General features: G+C 43.2%; 1 protein-coding gene across 1 annotated transcript; it reads left to right on the forward strand.

Annotated features, from left to right (window-relative positions):
- The first annotated feature begins 395 nt into the window (after positions 1-395).
- On the forward strand, positions 396-19,667 carry LOC139294260 (rap1 GTPase-GDP dissociation stimulator 1-B). Its single transcript, XM_070916110.1, has 14 exons — positions 396-408; positions 5,110-5,214; positions 6,377-6,499; positions 8,686-8,811; positions 9,195-9,323; positions 9,842-9,967; positions 11,046-11,189; positions 12,965-13,096; positions 14,390-14,524; positions 14,950-15,075; positions 16,002-16,141; positions 16,289-16,415; positions 17,747-17,875; positions 19,540-19,667. Exons 1-14 carry the CDS (start codon positions 396-398, stop codon positions 19,665-19,667), a joined length of 1,683 nt encoding a protein of 560 aa, XP_070772211.1.
- The last annotated feature ends 1,581 nt before the right edge of the window (positions 19,668-21,248 follow it).

Consider the following 21,248-nt stretch of genomic DNA (forward strand, 5'->3'; position numbering starts at 1 on the left):
ATTGAGAGAGAAAGAGAGTGAGGGAGCGAGGGGGAGCAGAGAGAGAGAGAGAGAGAGAGAGAGAGAGAGAGAGAGAACGCAAGCGCAGTGGGGGCAGGAAGGGGTGGGGGGGCGATCGAGATAGAGAGACATATATGTAGAGAGAGAGAGAGAGAGAGAGAGAGAGAGAGTTGGCTAATGGGATTGAGGGAGCGAGAGCGAGGAGTGGAGAGAGACAGACAGACAGTGAGGGACGGAGTTGGGGTACACCTGACCTTAAGGAGGGAGGGTAGCTCCTCTGCTAGCCACACACTCACGCACACATTCACATACACACACACACACACACACACACACACAGCGCTAATAGGCAGAGCCAGCCAGCCAGCCAGCAGAGAGCCTGCCGACCAGCAGCCATGACAGACACCGGTGAGTAGCTCCATATCTAACATGTGTGTATGTGTGTGCGTGCGTGCACGGTTTCATACGAGTGATGACGTATAATACCAGCTGTGGTTATGGGATTTTAGGCATCACACACACACACACACCAGGGAATGTGAACGTGTGCGTGTGAATGTGTGTATGAGGGCATTAGCTAGCGAGATATACAGCTAGATAGATAGATATACAGATAGAGAGAACTGAATCAACAGTGAAGTATTGTCAGGCAGTAGTATTGAATCTACAGTGATGTCTGACATTGAAACCAAATATATGTTTTATTTTGAATACACACACACAAATCTGAATACACACTGTTCCAGCCATTATCTAAAAAGGATCCCAAGGATTGCATTTGAGTTCATTTTGACATATAAAAACACTAATTATGCTAATTCACCGCAAGAAACCAGACCTTTTCGTGACCTTTTCTTTATTTATACATTTGCAGAGAACATAATATTGCAGTTTTGCTTTTTTTTTTTTTTTAGTTTTTAATTTGAATTGAATTGAACTCAATAATTTCGCTAATTTCTTTATAAATGCGTTTTCTCAAACTCATGAACGTTTCCGAGACGTAAATGACAGCAGGATCACTTTGAATGGAAATAACGGTCACTGACAAAATGATTAAATGTGCCTTGGAGTGTTTAAGGAACTATACTTATGCACAGATACATAAAGGGAAATATGATATCACGGGATATCTTGCAAATGAAACATTGAGTGAAATACTTCTAGAACCACACAGTTGTAATGCGATCACCTCATTTGATTCCACGTCGGTGGAATTCATTTTTTGTAATCTGACGTTCCTTTCTTGCTCCTGTCCTCTTCGTCTCAGTGCACTTTTTCTCTGAACTGCTGAAGGTCAGCTGCAATATCTTTTTGTGTTGCAGTGCAGTCCAAAGAAGCAAAAAAAAAAGACAAAAACAGGCCAACAACAATGGCCTCAAAATGTACCATATAGCTGAACTTTGACGCAGTAACTCCGACAGACTAGTGCTTCCCTCAAGTATCTCCTGAGTGAAATGTGTATTGGGGCCTTTGTATTGCCATCACATACCATTTCTTGCAGGTTGTGGGGGACCATAAAGTGTGGTACTGGCCTGTGGTGGATTCTGGCATGTAATTATAGTAAAATATACTTTGCGTTGCTGGCAGATCAAGACATTTTAAGCAGCTCTCCACAATGCAGTATCGTGAAACAAGTTATGTATGAAGCTCTCAAAGGAGGGATATTTTCAGATTTTTTGATGCAAGCCTTTCAGTTTGCACCACCACCCCGATGTCACACTCACAATTCCAGGAACACCGAGCTTGTTTGTCTCACCGGGCAATAAGAGTGCACTGTTGAGCTCAAGAGTGGAGGGACAGAAACTATTCAGTGGCCAGTGGCTGTCATGCATTACAAGCTGAGGACACACCGCCACCCAACAACCCAGCCTCATCCGAAGCTACCGCTGCTGACTGACTGACTGATATTTGTCTTGCTAACTGCTGATCTGAGGCGTGAACACCACAGGCAGCTGCATAAATGTAGAAGTTTAGAAAATGATGGTGATGTGATGAATCAACAGCTCCGACACAGGCACTGAGTCTAAGTGCTACTACACATAATAAGCTTCACTGTGATTTATTGGATTTGTTGCTGGACTGTTGCATTGGATTAGAATGTGCAGTTCTGGATATCATGCCCACCCCCTGCACATATACCTATGTTAATGTAAGTACATGTGTATCTATGTTTGTATATGTGGAAACATGCAGTGCAGTTGAAGCGTCTGTAATAAGCACCCTGGGGACTCCCTCACAGCACTCTGTGGGACTGATTAGTAAATTGGTCGCCTGCTCTCTTGTCAAACACACATGGTCACACACACACACACACACACACACGGAAGGACATGGGGGTTAGATCCTGACGTAGCAGGCTGTGTATCAGCCTGATAGCCCCCTCCACTCAGGCTATTTTCATTCGACTTACAAGGGATTAGCTGAGGTGATTACCATCTGCAGGTTTCTCCTCACTGTGTTTGTGTGTGTGTGTGTGTGTGTGTGTGTGTGTGTGATGCATTGTGGATTGTGTCTGAGCTTTATTCCATACCAGTAGTGGAAGAAATATACAAGATGTTTGAGGTTCCAATCGGGCTAAAGTAACTCTGTTTATACTTTCCATTTCTGCCCGTGGCAACTATGGTATGGTTAAGGTTAGTGAAAGGCCGTGGTTATGGCAAATGCATCATGGTTAAGGTCGGGTTAAGGTAAGGCAACTAAAACACTTGCCTATTGTTGGCTACAGATTGTGGTTACCGCTAATGAAAAGGGAAATGTTAATTGCAGGCCTGTGACAGAGGCAAACCCCTGCATGAGAGTCGGGCGTGCTACACGCCCATCTGTCACTGCAAACGTCCACACCCTTACATTCAGCCTTTGCGACATAAAGGGCACACTATTTCCTGTCTTGACACGGAATGTTGGCACTGGACGTAAATTGTGAGGTGAGGGACTGTCCAATACGAAGGTAATTCCTGGATACTGAGCTGGTTTATTTCTAATCAAATTGAAATTAGTACATTCAGCAACAATATTAAAAGTGGGAAAAGCATCTAGAGGCCTCTAGTGGGGCAAAAACTGTTAAAAATTCAATTAGATTTTATGCATATAGTCACAACAAAAGTCATCGGATGACACTTTTCATATAGGGCAGGTCTTGACCGACTCTTTATAATATTATTACAGAGACCCAACAGTTCCCACCATGAGCAAGCACTATGGAGACAGTGGCAGGGAAAAAAAATCCTTTTAAGAGGCAGAGACGTTGAACAGAACCAGGACTCTAGGTGGGCAGTCGTCCGCTTTGAAATTGGGTTTCATCTGCATAGCAATGAAAGATCATGGGGTCATAAAAATCCAAAGTGTTCAGTCACTTTGCAGCGTTTGTGTTCCCATGGTGAGTTTTCATGTGGGCAATGTTGACGTTTAGATACTGAGTGATCAAAATGAGAACGATTCCTCCTCTATATGGATTCCATTGTTGTCAGTCTACCCTTGTTTGTGCTGATTAGTGGGCATGGCTTTAATTTATAAGTGGTATGGGTTTTGCTCAGATATCTTGATGTGGGCTACTGTTTCGCTCTCTCAAGCCCACCTGTCGAGGCAGATGACCGCCCACCCAGATCCCGGTTCTGTCTGAGGTTTCTGCCTCTTAAAAGGAAGTTTTTCCTTGCCACTGTCTCCATAGTGCTTGCTCATGGTGGGAACTGTTGGGTCTCTGTAATAATATTACAAAGAGTCTGTCTAGGCCTGCTCTATATGAAAAGTGCCCTGGGATAACTTTCGTTATGATTTAGCACTATATAAATAAAATGTAATCGTTGTATTTTCGGCCACTGCCATCTTGCGCTGGTGACTCTGAGCAGTGGTTATTGGTGAGTGGAGCCGCAGGATCGAGGTCCCGCCCATACACCAGCCCGACCCAATCACGAGCACACCACAAGCAATCTCAGCTGTCAATCACGATGCTTCACCCCGTTTTTAGCATCAGATAACGAATTAAAACCAAATTTATCAGAAAAATGAACGCTTGAACAAACATCAGAGTGATAAGAACTACCTAAGATGACAGAAACCATCTTTGTGAAAAATGCATTTGACGTGTACTTTGACTTTTTAGTTTGTCCCATGTCCCATCCACAGACATGGAGGGGGCGGGGCTTATGATCTATATTGCAACCAGCCACCAGGGGGCGATCGAGATGTTTTGGCTTCACTTTTGGGGAGCTGTCATGTCATGTCATGGTATAAACATACATTGTGGAATAAAATCCCCTATTATAATAGATGCCAGATATTCAACAAGAAAGCAAACATATTACAATGCTAGTTTTGGGATGCATATCACGTTAATACAAAGCCTACATTTTGCACTTTTTGTGCACCTCCATCACAGCTTTCCTCACATATGGCGTTTTGTTAATGTCCTATAGTGTTATATATAGTATCCATGGAGATATTGGGGAAGTTTGAACATGTATCTGTTGTGGAAGAAGGGTTTGAACAGGATTTAGGCAGCCTGCTCTTCATATGCAGCATGAACAAAAAAATAAAAAATGCTTTAATGAAGCACAATATGGTGTTTTTGACAGATGGCATACCCAGAGCACAATATTTTGTAATAAACAGAGGATTGGAAATGGATCAGGCTTTATATAGCCTATTATACTCTGTTAGAAATGCCTTGATTAGCGCGGATACAGTTCCTGCATATTGGTGTGGACATATACTGGACATATACTTACTTTAGAAACTGTGAAAAAAAAAATACATCACAACTGGGCCCATCATGTAGTCTGACCAAATGGAAATACATGGAGATACTGTGGCGCAATTACAATCTACGTACTGCTCAAAAACCACACAGAATACATGAGAAAGTTAAGGGAACCAATATCCAACATCAGTACAGTCTATTGCTTTAAAGGTTCATGAATAAGATATTTAGGCAAAGCACAAGTTGCACTTGCAGTAGCCGATTGGCATCAGCTGTCGTTCATGCTTCACAATCACTGGCTGATTTACAGCTGCGTGGCTATCAGCTGACTAGTAATGTCCCATCATATTCATGCAGTGTGTGTGTGTGTGTGTGTGTGTGTGTGTGTGTGTGTGTGTGTGTGTGTGTTGCAGACTCTCTGAGTGAGGCACTAAAGGCTATCAGTGTGAGTACAGAGCTGATTGAGGAGGAGCTCAAGCCTCATTTGGACACAGTGCTGGCTGCTCTGCTGGAAAAGAGTAAGTCATGTAATGCACCTGTACACAGACACAATAGGCTACGATAAATTTTCTTCACTGGGTGTTCATCGTGCTTTGCCTCTTGTCTCCTCAGCTCAGCTTGTTCACTATAAGTATTTCTTATTTATTTCTAGGGGAAAAAAAAGTATTACTGTGCACAAAAAGTCAGCACAACTCACAGAATCACTAAAGAGTCTTCTGAGGAACATGAACGTGCTCAGCAAATGTCATAGCACTCTAGCCTACTACTTTCCATATTATATTGCTGGCTTCATCTGCCGAAGTCTACCTAATTTTAAATGGTGGCTTTTGGCACTCATTCTTTAACATAAATGGTCTGCAGTACTTCTATTCAGACATGATGGGACCGTTACATTAAACTACAATCCTCGCAGAAAATAATGATATCACGAGATTCATTTTCAAACTTTTTGCAGTTGAATGACTAGGTGGCATATCTGACAGTGTTTACATTAGTCTGGCACAAATGGAAATTGGCCTGCTAGATTGTCACATATATTGGGTGAAAGCAGTTGTGCCTGGAGAAGTGGGTACACCCTTGATTTATGCCCAAAATGTTTTTTTTTTAAAGCAGCACATCCAGCAAATGATAAGCCCCCTGTCGTGTATATACAAAGTGACATGTAAAACTACTCCTGCATATGTAGTTTATCCTAAAATGGGCCAGTAATATTTGCACATCACTTTACGTCTGCTTGGCTTCAGGGAGTAATGAATGATCATTATGAATTATGATACGAACATATTTTACAAAGTCCTGTTAAACAGTCTTCATTCCATTAGCAGGTGGGCTGCATGGCCTGACCTACTCTACCTCTGATTGGCTTGCCCTGATATTTTTACTCTAACCCTAACCAAGCCAACCAGCAAAGGCAACGAAGTGCTAGCCAATCAGAGGCAGAGAGAGGGCGGGTCATGCTTTCGCCATCCTAGGAAAAAAAAAAAAGGAATGATCATCAGAGGGGATTTAGAAGTGGGTATACGCGATGACGACTGAAAAAAAAAGGTGCACCCTGCATTACACCGGGGGGTGAAAGTCTGCTGGTGCCAAAACTAACTTCACATATTTCTAGTAAATGCTGGAAATTGGATATCCTGCCACCGCTTTGATTCTGTAGTAAATGGATTTGTGTGCCCACAGAGAAAGATGCTGCCGTTGAGATTGCCAGAAGTGGGATTCTACCCACGCTGGTTCAGGCCTTACGGGGTAAAAGCAGCCTGAGCTGCCAGGTGGCTCTGGTGGTGGCAGAGATGGCCCGAGAAGGTAGGATACTGCTACTGCTGTTGTCAGTTATGTTCCTGGATAAATATAAACTAAAAATGAGATTTGTGTGCGATAATAAAATACAGCACTGAATATTTCAGATAATTACCACACCAGTATGATATGTGTTCGCTATTCATCACTGCAGATGGATTTTGCCCAGATGTTTTTTTTCTCCATCTTTTTTTCATCAGCCATCATGAGTCGAATTAAGATAGACTTTATTAATCCCACAGCGGGGAAATTTACAAGTCACAGCAGACTTATTTTCATACGTTTCATTCATACGTTCTTATTTGTTGAAACATTATTCAGTCCAAATCGGTGCAGTCTTATGTGTTGCTTTCTAACTAACTGATGTCAGTACGCCCACGTTATTATTATTTTTTTTTTAATTTAACCTTTATTTAAACAGGTAATCTCAGTGAGACGTGGGGTCTCATTCTCAAGAGAGACCTGTTCAACAATACAACACAAAGTTACAGAGAGACAGACAGGACATTCATTAAAAGAGACAGAAATGAAACACAAATCATAAAAGTGATAAGTGCACAAGTGGTGGGGGGATCACACTGGACAGGTTTGACTCCTGCTGTAGCGTGTTCCAAAGTTGAGCGATGGAGCCCTGGGAGCGTAGGCTGTGGTGGCACTGTTTATGGGACATGTAAGTGGATAAATGAGTGGTGGCAGCAGTCCGAGGATGGATTTACAAATGAAGTTGTACCAGTGCAAAGTTCTGCACATGGATAATGATGACCAATTGACTAACGAATAATTCAATTCAATTCAATTTTATTTATGTGGCGCCAAATCAGTCATCTCATGACAAATAGAGCAGGTCTAGACCAACTCTTAAAATGTTATTACAGAGACCCAACAGTTCCCACCATGAGCAAGCACTATGGAGACAGTGGCAAGGAAAAACTTCCTTTTAAGAGGCAGAAACCTCGAGCAGAACCAGGACTCTACGTGAGGGGGGGGGGGTCATCTGCTTTGACCGGTTGGGTTGGAGAGAGAGAGAGACACATAGAGACACAGACAGACAGACAGACAGGCCGGGATGTATAGCAGCACCAGCAGTAGCCATAGCAACCATAATAATAATGGAAATATGACTAATAATAGTAGTTATATCTGTAATAATAATTGAAATATGATTAATAATAGCAATAACAACTTTAATAGTAACAGAACTACGACTAAACATAATAACTGTAGTGATGAGAGTCGGGCAGGCCCATGGCAGCAGCACCCAGGCGTACCAGGACCACGATCCACAGGAACCTGCGAGACGACAAATCACAAAGAAACTAAAAGAAATAAAGTTAGTAACATGCATTGGAGGGAGATGAATGTGTAAAGATGAAGAGGGAGAGGAGGAAAGCTCAGTGCATCATGGGAAGTCCCCCAGCAGTCTAGGCCTATAGCAGCCTAACTAGGGGGCTGGTCCAGGCAGGCTTGAGTCAGCCCTAACTATAAACGTTATCAAAAAGCAAAGTTTTAAACCTACTCTTAAAAGGAGAGTGTGTCTGCCTCCTGGACCCAAACTGGGAGCCGATTCCACAGGAGAGGAGCTTGATAGCTGAAGGCTCTAATTCCTGCTCGGCTTTTGGAGACTCTAGGAACCACAAGCTAACCCTGCATTCTGGGAGCGCGGTTCTCTAGTGGGGTAATAGGGTACTATGAGCTCTTTAAGATATGATGGTGCCTGACCAGTGAGAGCTTTGTAGGTCAGGAGAAGGATTTTAAACTCTATTCTTGATTTTACAGGGAGCCAGTGCAGAGAAGCTAACACAGGAGAACTATGATCTCTTTTCCTGGTTCCTGTCAGTATATATACAATGATGTGTGAGGAGTTATAAATCTCAGGGCTCCATGATGGACAGCGTCCAACTGACAGCTGAGCTCATATACAAAACATCCCCATAGTCCAGGAGAGGCAAAAAAAAAAAAGTGGCAGCAACAACCTGTTAAATCCATATAAGGGCACCATGCATTGTTGTCTGACACAGTGTCTTTTTTTAACACTATTTCTCGGGGCGTCAAAGTCAGATATTGTCAAACATTTTTGTCACATGGTGGCTAACTAACTTCCACACCCCGTGCAGCTGGATGTGGTCACAGGTACAACAGAGGTCCACGGCTCTTGTGCTTTTTTTCTGTAGAGGTTTTATCTTGTGTTGCAGCTGCAGTCAGGGAGCCATGCATCGAGGCAGGCCTGGTGAAGGTGCTCGTCCCCCATCTGAACAGCAACGACCAGGAGATGCTGCTGAATACCGGCAGGGCCATCGGACGCATCTGCTTTGACAACTGTGAGTTGGTCTGACAGCGCTGGCTCGGGTCATCAGGGTTCACCGGCCATGAACATGCGTGCTTATGAGGCAGAGACTGTGTTCTTTTGAAGAGTGTGACAGACAGGTCTTCAGGCTGAAATAGGTGCTACGTGTGTGCCTTCTAATTTTCAAATGTCCAATGGTCTTTTATTATCATTCAATTCAATTTGATGAATTGTGTGCAATTGACATTTCCATGTAATTGCAGTAAACCAGTGAGACATGATGTTGAAATGAAACAATGAAACTTTGAGACACAAATACAAACACACCAACACAACATAATAAAACGTGTGTGTGTGTATATGTGTTATTTCATCCTCAATCACCTCCACTCTCTGTCTCTCTGACCTCCCACCCAGCATACCAACAGGACCAGTTAGTCCAGAATGGTGTGATCCCCCGACTGGTATCCATAATAAGGGAGTATCCAGAGAACGACCCCCTGGTCAACGTCTGCCTGCTGGCCCTCTGTAACCTGGCTGACATGGGTGATTATTTAGCAATTGCATTTATTATAGTAATTGATAATTATTATTTAGACATGTCCTTCACAGCTACAGGGACAGTTGTACAGTCTCTCCTGGGTTTCCCCTCCTCAGTCATATAAAACACTCTTAATTTTGCGCAGGCACAAAGGCACAGTAAATGCTGGCACACACCTTCTATCACTCACTATTGTGGAAACCCCATCAGGCCTGTGTAATCTCCAAATGTGTTTGTGTACAGTGCCAAGAGGAGTCAGTGGGAATAATGAGCAAACAAATACAGATCTGACTTTAGTCTTTCTTCAGTGCTCCCCCAAACTCATTTCATTGTGGAATATGTAAAACAATGAGCCGGAGCTTACACGGCGATGCCACCAGGATAAAGGAACCAAAGCTTGTCCCAAAGGTTGTTCAATTGTTAAATTAGCTGTGGACGCCAGATGTATGATCATTTAAACTGGTAGTCAGGATAATTAGTTACCTCCAACACTGTCTATAGTTATAGACCCCTCTGTTTACAGACTCTGCGCGGGATGCCCTCGCAGAGCTGGATGTGGCAGACGTGCTGACGTCTCAGCTGAAACGGGCACCTGATGCGGAACGCCGACATGTCATCCTGGAAATACTGGGCTCCCTGGGCGAGAGTGGTAAGACCTGCGGGGTGCTTCAGGGAAGGAGGCTTGGAAAGGGAGGACGTTGTTGATGAAACTCTGGTTTGAAAGGTGGTGACACAGTAAAGCACAGACAGGACAACAGACATGATTAACACCTTCCTTGGCGAGGATAGAGGGGGAAAAACCCCACTGCAGATCAGCCTACCCAGATTCTATAACATCCTTAGCCTGAAACATTTCCAGTTAAGTCCAGTTAAGAAAGACCAGATGGAAGTAAGTCACACTCCCTGAACAAAAGATGATTTGGAAAAGCCAGAACAACCTCAGCCTTCAAAAGAACATGCTTATTGTAGGTCAATTATAATTCAGCGAGCAGGACTGCTTTACCCAAGTTTTGGATTTAATAGGATTTTGGGGCATCTTGCATTTGAATTGTGAGACCAATTTGGATTTGGAAGAACAACATAAGCAACAATAAAGGTAAAGAAATCATATACACAGAGATGTACAAGTGATTGATTGAAGAGAAAGGAGAGAGAATAAATATAATATCATCAGCGTAGAGCGACATGTAATGTGTAGTGGTACAAACTGAAATGGGATGGGATGGGGGTTGATTGGATTGATGGGGCAGCCTTGACGTGTGCATATTGTTACAAGAAAATATTGAGAAATCGTTGAGTTTTACATGACCTTGAATTTCTGCCGGTTTACTTTATCCATAAATCATGTGTATATTGATTTTCCATAAAAGTTACTGTATCACTGATATAAGCTGATATAATAATATACAATTACATATAACCCCATAGGAGGTTGTATCATCAAAATATATAAACGCATTCCTCATATCACCTTTCCCTGACACTTTACGAACCAAACTCTAAACTTTAGTTTCAGGGGGGGGGGGGGCTAGTATAATTAAGTCATGGCTGGATTTACTGTACAATCAGCCTTGAGATGGGACCCAAATACCCCAATATGATGAGACTAGTTCCAAAAAAATCGACCAATGCAAATTTAAAAATAAAAATCTCGGCCAGTGAGGCTGTTTTTGAACATTTGTTTTTGTCTCATCATTTATTGTGATGTGGTTGTGCTGTCCCACCAGATACACTGAAGCTGCAGTTTGCAGAGTCAGGAGTACCAGAGGCTTTATCAGAGATGATTAGGGGTCTGCAGGGAGGTTCCGACCCCCACGACCTCTGCAGCATCAAGATCGCCTCCAACCTCATCGTGTCCCTGCTTCTAGGAGGTGAGTGACGCAGTCGCAAACTTGTGGGACATCTCCAAACATGTTTAAAAGCAACAACTCTCCCAACAACTGTCTGTCCTTCACCTCACTCAGCTGCTCAGACTTCCCTTCAAGTAAAAGAAGCTCCACACTGAATGTGATGTGACAGGGCTGATCTAGTTATTCAGAAAATTATAATACTCAGCTCTGGTTGGCCGGTTCAAATGCCACTGGCTGACCGATAGCCAACTCTGGTTGACCGATCATTAACCGTTAACTGACAAGATTAAAATGTGCCATTTAGAATAGACGAATGTCTGTGACCCATTAAAAACATTTTTCTTTTTCATAAGAAAGGGTTTATTTTTTTACATGTGCCATAGCAGCACAAACAACACCAGGAACACGGGGATTCTCAAGTCGTAGGCTGACACACATTGAATCCTCCAGTGCACAGCAGAGCGCCTGTGGCCATCATACTGTTCAACTCCTCCCTCTCAATGTCAGACACTCAGAATGAACAGACTGATTCTGGACTTATTTCCCTTCTGTCAGCAACTACTACCTCATTATTTATTCTATATTTATATTTATACTGACTTAAAATTACAATAATCTGTGCAATCATTCACCAGTGCAATACATATATATATACATACATATACATTGTTATTACATATATTTTTATTTTTCACTTAAATACTGCAAATGTATATATTTTTTATATCTTATATTTTTACATACTTCTCATTTCTATGCTACTTCCTCTGTTCTTGAACGGGAGCACCTGTAACTTGTGTAATTTCCCCCCGGGGATCAATGAAGTATTTCGGATTGTGATTCTAATTCTGCTTCTCCAGCGCTGAGACCGTTGAATAGAACATTTAGTGGTCACAACAGCCTGTAGAAAAATATTTTCTAAGCAAACAGTAGCCAGACTTTGTAATAGGTTAATTTAATTATCAAAAGCAGCCAACACGTAACAAAACAGCCTACCTCAGTCCTGACTCGCAGACAGCTTGTCTACTGGTTTTTATTCAGAAATAGCAACGTGTCCACATGCTGGGGGGTTAGTCTGGTTCTCAGCCTGTCGACTGTGAGACCCGCGGTGGAGATTACCCGCTCAGATGGTACCGACGGCCGGGGAACACAGAGATAGCGCCTCGCTATAGAGGCCAGCCTTGGGAAGAACGTCCGAATACTTTTCCACCAGTCAAGAGGATCCAATGAGGGGAGCCCTGTGTCTCATACAGGTGTCCACCTCTGTCTCTGGGTCATTAGCTTGATGAGGGGCGCTGTAGGCGTCTCCCAGAAGCAACATCGTGGCTATTCATTTAGATAGACAATATGCACCATAAATGTGGTGTTGGCTAACTGTCATCTGTGTTCATCTAAAGAAAGAGACAGAAGAGGAGATAGAAAAGCACACAGGGGGGCGGGGCTGGCCATGACATAACAAACCAGCCAAACAGCTTGTTAAGAGTATCATGACCCCTTTCAGCCTTGTTAATCTGGATAGTGTGACCTTTCGGAGTGGCAGTGTGTCACAGGCAGAGGACAGACCATGATGTTTCTGTGTGTCTGGTATTGTGCTACTGGTTACTTATTTGTTTACCTCAATAATATGCAGGAAAACATCCTCACATCATGATACGTCACATATCATAATACAGGGATGGTGACGTCACCGCTGCTTGTCGGAAGAAATAATGTGCTTCTTTGTAAGTATTCTAATGATCTGGTTTAAAAGAGTGTATATGTGTGTGTGTGTGTGTGTGTGTCTGTGTGTGTGTCAGATGAGTCTATGCAGAAGTGTTTTGGTGAGGGATCGGGTCTGGTGTATCAGGATGTCCTGTCCTGGCTGCAGAGCTCCAACACCCAGCTGCAGCTGTCTGGAGCCCTGGCCATCGCCAACTTCGCCAGGAACGGTGAGATATTCCAAACTCAAGACTGTAAAGGGATCTCTTGCGACCATCGCCCATAGGTTTCTGGGGGGACGCTCCTTGCCAAGTAACTAACAATGTTTTTGTTATAACAAGGGGTTCATTGAGTAATGTGAAAGGTGTCACTCATATTGATAATCCCAGAAAGAATTATCACCAACAGTTACCCGTCTTTCACCTCATTGTTTTGTTTTGTTTTCCCGGTCCTCGGCTTTACTGTTCTGGCTCACTCTCAGCACTCTCATAGCATCATTTTCAGAGACAAAGCTCTGAAAAGCCACTGTGCACGAGCTGCTTGGCAGCAGACAGACATAGCGGAGCATTTAGCAGCTGAAGAGCCAGATATTTAAAATAAAAACAGAGCTAAAAGAGAGTGAGTATTGAACTTCAGGTGCTCACCAACACTGAATGAATGCTAGTGTTGCCCTGTGTCTGCTGGGTGTGTAACTATGCAACTATCACCTTATAACACTGCTGTGCTAACAGCTTGTTTTTTTGCTGCCAAAGAATTATAGCAGATTTAAGTTTTAATATCTCTCCTCAAAGTCACCACCGAGACCCACTTTGGAAAAATGTCTATTGCGTATCGAGTCCCTAACTTCTTCACAGTCACACTCCCTCTGTGTGTGTGTGTGTGTGTGTGTTGGAATCAGAGTTTCCCCGTTCTTTGTTTTTGGCAGCCAGTCCCGCCCCCCCCTCCTCTCTGTACGTTCATGAAGTAAAGTACATTTCTCAAGTTGAGAACTATTTATTTATAAACAGTTTTGGTGGAGTTTTATTTCGTTTCTGTCAAGTGTGAATGAAGTGTGTTTTACGATGATCTGCAAGGTAAAATCAGTGTTTTTGTCACTGGAGTCTGGTGGCTTTGAGGAGAGCAATATAATGGCTGTTTCTGGTTAGGGAGGGAGGTGTGGCCAACACGCCCATTTGTTTTGGTCTGAGATGCTGGTGCTCTAGTGACCAGTCAACATGTTGTCCTCCACATCAACATCTTCAAAATACAGTGCACGGGAGGTAGAGCAGGGTAGAACGGGTTGGGTGTTCAACCCCCCCCCCCCCCCCCCCCATCCACATGTTGAAGTGTCCTTGAGCAAGACACTGAGCACCTTGCATGGCAGCTCGGTTGCCATCGGTGTGTGAATGGGTGAATGAGACCTAATCTGTAATTGTATTAAGTTCGTGTGAGTTATCGGATTACATGGCTACGTATGTATATGTAATGTAATGCAGTAACCAGGTTTTGAAGGTGTCTTTGTTGGCCTGCTGTGTTTCTGTCAGACAGTAACTGTGTGAAGATGCTGGACCTCGGCGTGGTTCCTCACATCCTGACCTTGTTGGAGCAGCATGTCGATGAAGGAGACGTGTCTGTTCAACATGCCGGACTGAGCGCGCTCAGAAACCTGGCCATTCCTGGTACTGATCAAACAAAGACAGTAGAGATATGGTTCCATTGACCAAAGATCATAGTAATTACTTAAAAATTTAACACTTAAACTTACCTTTTAAAGGACACAGTCCTGTCGTGTAGGCACACTCACTGAGTCATCTTCATCAAACTTACTGGAACAACTCAGATGGGTTTTTATGGGCAAATGCCAGAAAAATACTTTACATGGGTCAATCAGGAAAACCCACCAAAACTGTAAACATACTTGTGAAGGCTTAAAACAACCTTCTCAAGTTTTGTCATTTGAATTATATTGAAAATGACAAGGATGCTAAAATTGTCCTGAATGTGTTTTGCCCTTATAAACCATACAGAGCAGTGCATGCAGACACACACCACTCACACTGAGATACTTGGTAAGTGCACCAGAATGACCTTTCGTGTCTTCCAGCCACCAACAAAGTGCGGATGCTGGAGGACGGGGTGACTGAGAGGATAAAGACTCTGCTGCGCTCTGACATGCCCCCCGTTCAGTTCAAACTGCTGGGTACACTACGTATGATGGTAGACGGACAAGGTGAGCATGGCTGTTTAGTTTTAAGGATTTAGAATATTCATGCATGAAGCTAATTGCGTTCAGTGCCAGGTTTTCCATTTGGACTACAGGAATGTTCAAATTGAATGGGAAGATTGCTATGATTGCCTTAGCTCCCCCCTCAGGCCAAAATGTCAACTTGGATGACTAGCTATCTAACAGGCAGATTTCCACAGCAGACAAATAAACAGAGATTAACACAACACAACATACAAACATTGAAGGTCTGATTATTGTTGTCATTATTACCATCATTCTTCCTCTATTTCTCAGTCTCATCTTTTAATCATTTGTTATTCTTCCCTTGTTTAAAGGTCCCATATTCTACTCATTTCAGCTCTATATTTCTATTCTGGGACTCCACTAGAGCAGCTTTGCATGATTCACAGATAAAAGTCCTCATGTATCTTGTCCTGGCCCTTTCTGCAGCCCCTCAGTTCCCCCCCTCTGTCTGAAACAAGCCGTTTTAGACAAACTGAACAACCTCCAAACACTTGAAGAGTAAGTCCTGAGCAGAGCGCTCCAATAACTCAGACAGACTGAGCGGGTGGATGAGCATCCCTGTACTGGCCAGTTGGGAAGGACGCTGTGTGTCCCACTTAGAACCGTCCCCCGGGGCCTATTCATTGTGGGTTGTTAAGCCTCAGAAGTATTACCTCCGCATTTTTGATTTGTTTTTCCATTCCCCAATTACATTCTGTCTTGTCCCCTGGGACACCAAGCCTGTTATTTCCTCGATTAATCATTTGGCCTGTAAAATGCCAGAAACTAGTGATGGTCCATCACAAGTTCATCAAACATTTGACATCAACCCTAGTGGTAACTTGTGGCCATATTAAGTTGTTTTTGATTTTACACCTTTCTCCGTTTTTCCTTTTTCTCTGCCATGCTGTGTGTGTGTGTGTCAGAGGAGGCAGCCTTGGTGCTGGGTAGAGATGCTGTGCTGCTGGCTCGGGTCATGGAGTGGTGTGAAGCCAAAGACCACGCAGGAGTCCGAGGAGAAGCCAGTCGCCTATTGGCTGCCCTCATCAGACACAGCCGCAGTCCGGTAACTTTGAGCTAAAACTTAAAACCTCTTTCTTCTTGGGAATCACACCCAGTTTGTTGGAGTTTAACATAATGACAGTATGTGTGCACGCACACACACACGTACACTGAACACCTGCCATGGGCTGCTTTCCTCTCTCTCTGACAGGAAGTTGTCCACGCTGTAACCACAGCAGATGGGGTTCGGCACCTTATCTCCATGGCAACAAGTGAGCATGTCATCATGCAGAACGAGGCCCTGGTTGCCCTGGCGATAGCATCTGCCACTGACATTGGTAAAGCAATTTCCGAGACTATGCTAAGTCAAAAGTTCTGGGCCCGAAATTTATCAAGCATGAGAGAATCCCTCCAACAAAATTTGACTGGAACTAAATGTGATCTGAGCCGTTTACGCACGTCGTGGATATTCCTTTCATAGCAGACCTGCCTGGAACTTCTTACGGGTTAGGACGGCTCTGCAGCTCTTCCAAATCCCGCAGGAGGAGAATGTTGTCACTCCTAAGCCTAGAAGTACAACCAAATATGAGTCACTCTGAGAATTGTTGGCCAATTAGGACAGATTTTACCGCTCTTGAGATGCTTGATAAATATAGGCCCTGCTATCAGCTCCTATATTGTTTCTTTTTTTCTTTCTTTTTTAGATTTTATCATCCCTATCTCTTTGTTCAGACACTGGGTTTGTAGTAATAGTTATAGTTGAACACTATTCGTCACATAAGGAAAATTTTGTTTTCTCTCTGCAACAAATACAGGCACAGCGTGAAACACAGAGCTTGATTTGTCATTCATGGGGTTGTTGAGATGATTTGGTGTCTATAGTATGATGCGTAAGCCTGTCTGTACTCCTCAGGAGCAGCCTATGGATGCTCTGTCAGTGCTCAGCACAAACATCTTGTTGGGGTGAACATGGTAAAGCTGCTCTATAGTGTTTTCAGGTCGGGTCATTAATGGCTCGCCTGGCTCAAACATACTGGTTATGGCTGTTAACCTTAATCTGTGTGCCGTGTTTCATCCTGCCGATATGAAAGATATGAAATTCTGAATTCAATTTAAAGTTTTCTTTAACATGCTTTTACATTTTGACCTTTTAAACAAGGCAATTCATTAAGAACCAACTGATGTTGATTTACGTGTTAGCCCCCCAAAAAAAAGGAAGTCAAGCGAGGTTCTATGTAAGTTCTTTGATTCCACTAACGGAGACATGGAGAGGGAAGAAAGAGGAGCTGCTGTGTGTGAGTAGTAATCAGCACCACAATGGTTGGACCACTCAAGCCAACCAGGGTTTAAATAAACACTGTGTATAGTGCCAAGCGGGCTGTGTTTCACTGTTGTAATGGGTGATGCAGAAGCAAAGAACCACCCGACACAAAACGAAGGAAGCAAAGTATTTGCTTGTATATTATCAAGAGAACCCAAAAAACAAGACAAAAAGCTACAAGTGCAGACAGATGCAATCAATGTGCTACACCAAGGAATACGCAGGACTAGCTACTAACTAGTTTGGTTGATTTCATGATACAAGACAGATCAGTTAAGTCATATGATGTGACATCTGTGTTCACCATATGTTTGTGTGTGTGTGTGTGTGTGTGTGTGAACACCACAGAGGCCATGAAGGATCCATTTAAGGACGCAGAGCTGTTGCCCATGCTGAAGAAGATGTTGGAGGATCCTGTAGGGGCAGTCGAAGTCAAGTTCAGTGCTTTAGGTCTCATCTGCAGCCTGGCGAACTCCGGTATGTGTTTGATTTTACAACACACATTCACACACGTCCTGTTCCACCGCAAATTTCCAGATGTGTGAGAAAAACTCATCAAAGACCAGAGCTTTCCATAAGCAGCCGCCTACTCACTCAAGTTACTACTGCTTTATTATATTCAGTTTTTGATTCTGATAAAAATAGTTTTAATTAACAAGTTGCGAGTACCTTTTTCGACCACTAGCCTCCACTTCAAAACAATGCGAGCATGATGCTAGAGAAACGTGGCTATCTGTCTACATCTGACCCGCCACCACATGCTCTATATGAATGTGACAGGTCGTGTCCTGCTGAGTAGAGAGCGGAGAGTCGTCTTCGGTGTTTTGACAAATATTTGAAAAATAGCTGATGATGAAACACATTAAAGCTATAGAAGCTAATTTTGACCACTGCATGTCACTAACAATATCTAATTGAAGGGCTCCTTTAAAGAAAATGTGTGTCCGTAAGCACCCACCCCCCTTTTGTATTTAGTCTTTTAAAAAACTGGACCAGGTCTGAATCAAACCATCAACCAATCAGGGTAATCAGGGGGTTCTGTGTTTTGATTCTTCTCGTCCAACCATTCTGATTCCCACTCCAATCGAACCTTCTGGATTGGAGTGTACAGAGTCGAAGTACAGAGTCGATGTGATTGGCCAGTTACGTGCTAGCTAACCCTGATTGGTTGTTTGATTCAGACAAAGGGGGCGGGTGCTCACAGACACACATTTTTTTTTAAAGGAGCCCTTCAATTAGATATTGTCAGTGACATGCAATGGTCAAAATGAGTTATTTCAACCAAAATTATAATTAAATAATATTGCCTACTGTAGCTTTAAGAATTGCATTGATTGTACAGGTGGATCACCGGTGGCAGCAAAAAGGGCTGCATGTTCCATATATACGGCACGTTCATGGGCTATCTTGCTGACAGCTTGGAAGTCCCCGTTTTGTTTTGGGGGGGGGCTATCAGTATTTAACAAAGCTTGCTTCTAGAGAGGATCCATTGTGGTCTGTAGCCTGAGGAGTGGTCTCATCAGCAAAAACAAATGAAGAGAAAGACATGTGTTACGGTGCTATGGTACCTAGGATATCATTTAGGGTGGGGTCCAGTGAGTTCCCAGACAGAAGACAAAAACAGCTGTAATCATCTATCCAAAGCCCAGGACTGATTCTAAAATGGAGCTATGTTTCACGACATGGACCTCTCTTTGTGTCTTGAGAGAGAAGTTGGGACTTTTTACGTAGATTTCGGCACAGTTGATGTCTCTTTGGAGCCGGCCATCTAGTGGCCATTTGAGGGACTAGCAGTTTAAAACATTTGAGACTGCTTTAGCAGTCAGCGGTGATGTTGCCACTTTAGGTCCAGCGGAGGCAGATGTTTTGAGACACTGGTTCTTTCTATAGCCTGTTGAATCAAGCAATGATCACCAGGCCTCACTGCAGGTGTGTGTCTATTTCCTCTGTTGTGCTCTCTGTTCCTCATTTTAAAAGACAGGAGGAAAGGTTATATATGGGACACACACAGATGTTCAGAGAATACTCTGGACCTGATTTATATCTTATATGCACTTTTTTTTTTTACCTCCACTACTAATTGCAATCCATCTCACACTTCTCACCGTCTCTCTCTTCTTCTTTCCAATCCTTGTCTCCAGGTGTGATGAAGGAGGAGTTGAACTCTGTGAATATGAAGGAAAGCCTCAGTAAACTGACAGATCATAGTAGCAGTAAACTTGCCTCGCAGGCCAGCTCCATACTGGCAATTCTCGGTGACACCAGCTAAACCAGCACACTGCAGCGGCAAAGGATCTCGTCTGCCGTATGGATTTATCCAGTTTATTCAACGACATACTTTAATCCAAATGATCTTACTGCACAGATACTGCTAAATATTGAATTGGCTTTTAAAAATGTCACCTGTTTTGTGGCAATAATTACTTATTGAAGACAAGCAAGACTGTTGTCCCCAATAGCCTCTGTTTGCGGAAGGAATAAACCACATACTGACACAATATTTTCAGTTCTTAAAGCCTTATGAGAAGTAGAACTAAAAGTGTAATGTTTGCCGTGAGTGTTGGCTCTTAAGGAAAGGCCATGAGGTCATTCAAAACAAAAAGGGGGTTCATTCAGTCGGGAGCATGGCATGACAATCCACCGGCTAGATCATGAGACATCCTACGTGCATTTTGGACTGAGGGTGGAGCTAGAGGACGTTTACAGAGTGTCCAAACGGAAAGGGTTTGTGTCTGGGGAGCATGGCAGCCTCTCCAGACACTTTGTCATGGAACACAAATTTAATCAAAGGAAAATGATGACAATGACGTTTCCCTTTTAGGGACATTTGACAATGACCCTAAAAGAAGGAAACCATAAGTGTAAACTATAAATACCTTTACCACTTTCATCTGGCCAGTAGTTGTTGCGGTGTCTTGCTCTGTGGTGGATGGATGGACTGATGGACTTGACATCACCTTGTTTGGGGTCTGCTAGTTGAGGGTCGAAAATATTAGGGCAAATGATTTATCCTTATGGGATGCCGGCTAATTTTAACAGTGTCATTTAGTATACAGTGAACTTTGCCACTATCAAACATTCAATACTGACATCTATTCCTTTAGTACAGGCTCAGCTGCAAGTATATCATATAAAGTTCAGAAGTCTCAGAACATTCAGAAAATTGGCAAAAAAAAATATTTTTATTCAAATTCAAATTTATTGAAAGTGCATCCAGATTATGAACAAACTGACTGCAAACGGCATTTCTTTCTTTTTCTGCATCAAAAAGGTGACAAAATATGACTAGGCGATAAGAAATTTCTTCCAAGGTCCACATACTGCATTTCCTTCAGAGCTTTCAGCCACATCTCATGGCCTTCATCAGCGGATGGAGTTTGCTCTGTTGTCATGGAGATAGTTCGAGGTTCTGGTGTTGAAACACTAGCGTGATTGAGGTGTGATCACCAATCCAAACTGTCTGAGGGTCCAAGCTGGAGAACCAGTTTCTCAAAGCACTTCATCAGAACAGAGGTGAGTGCCTTTTTAATCGTCTGGCAGTAAGTAGGGCAGGAGAAGCAGGGAAATATGATTTACCAAATTGGGGGGGGGGGGGGGGTCTGGCAGAAAACATGGTCCAGGGTATTGCTTCCCCTGGTCGGGTTTGTGGACATGCTGGTGAAATTTAGGTAAAACAGTTCTGAGGTATACCATCCGGTTGTTTTATCATGCGACTACTCATTACCTCATCCAGTTCTTGTAGAGCATTTTTTGAATTTACCTCTGGGGGAATGTAAACTCTCTGGGCCAATGTGGTCGACATCTAAACATTTAAAAACTCCACATCTGGGAAACATTGCCCATCAACTTT

The sequence above is a fragment of the Enoplosus armatus genome, chromosome 12, assembly GCF_043641665.1.
Source record: "Enoplosus armatus isolate fEnoArm2 chromosome 12, fEnoArm2.hap1, whole genome shotgun sequence".
NCBI lineage: Eukaryota > Metazoa > Chordata > Actinopteri > Centrarchiformes > Enoplosidae > Enoplosus > Enoplosus armatus.

Bases quoted from the DNA above. Each gene is read 5' to 3' on its own strand.
- LOC139294260 (XM_070916110.1), top strand. The intron at 14,525-14,949 runs GTACTGATCAAA...CGTGTCTTCCAG, and splicing joins CAGAAACCTGGCCATTCCTG to CCACCAACAAAGTGCGGATG. The intron at 16,142-16,288 runs GTAACTTTGAGC...TCTCTCTGACAG, and splicing joins TCAGACACAGCCGCAGTCCG to GAAGTTGTCCACGCTGTAAC.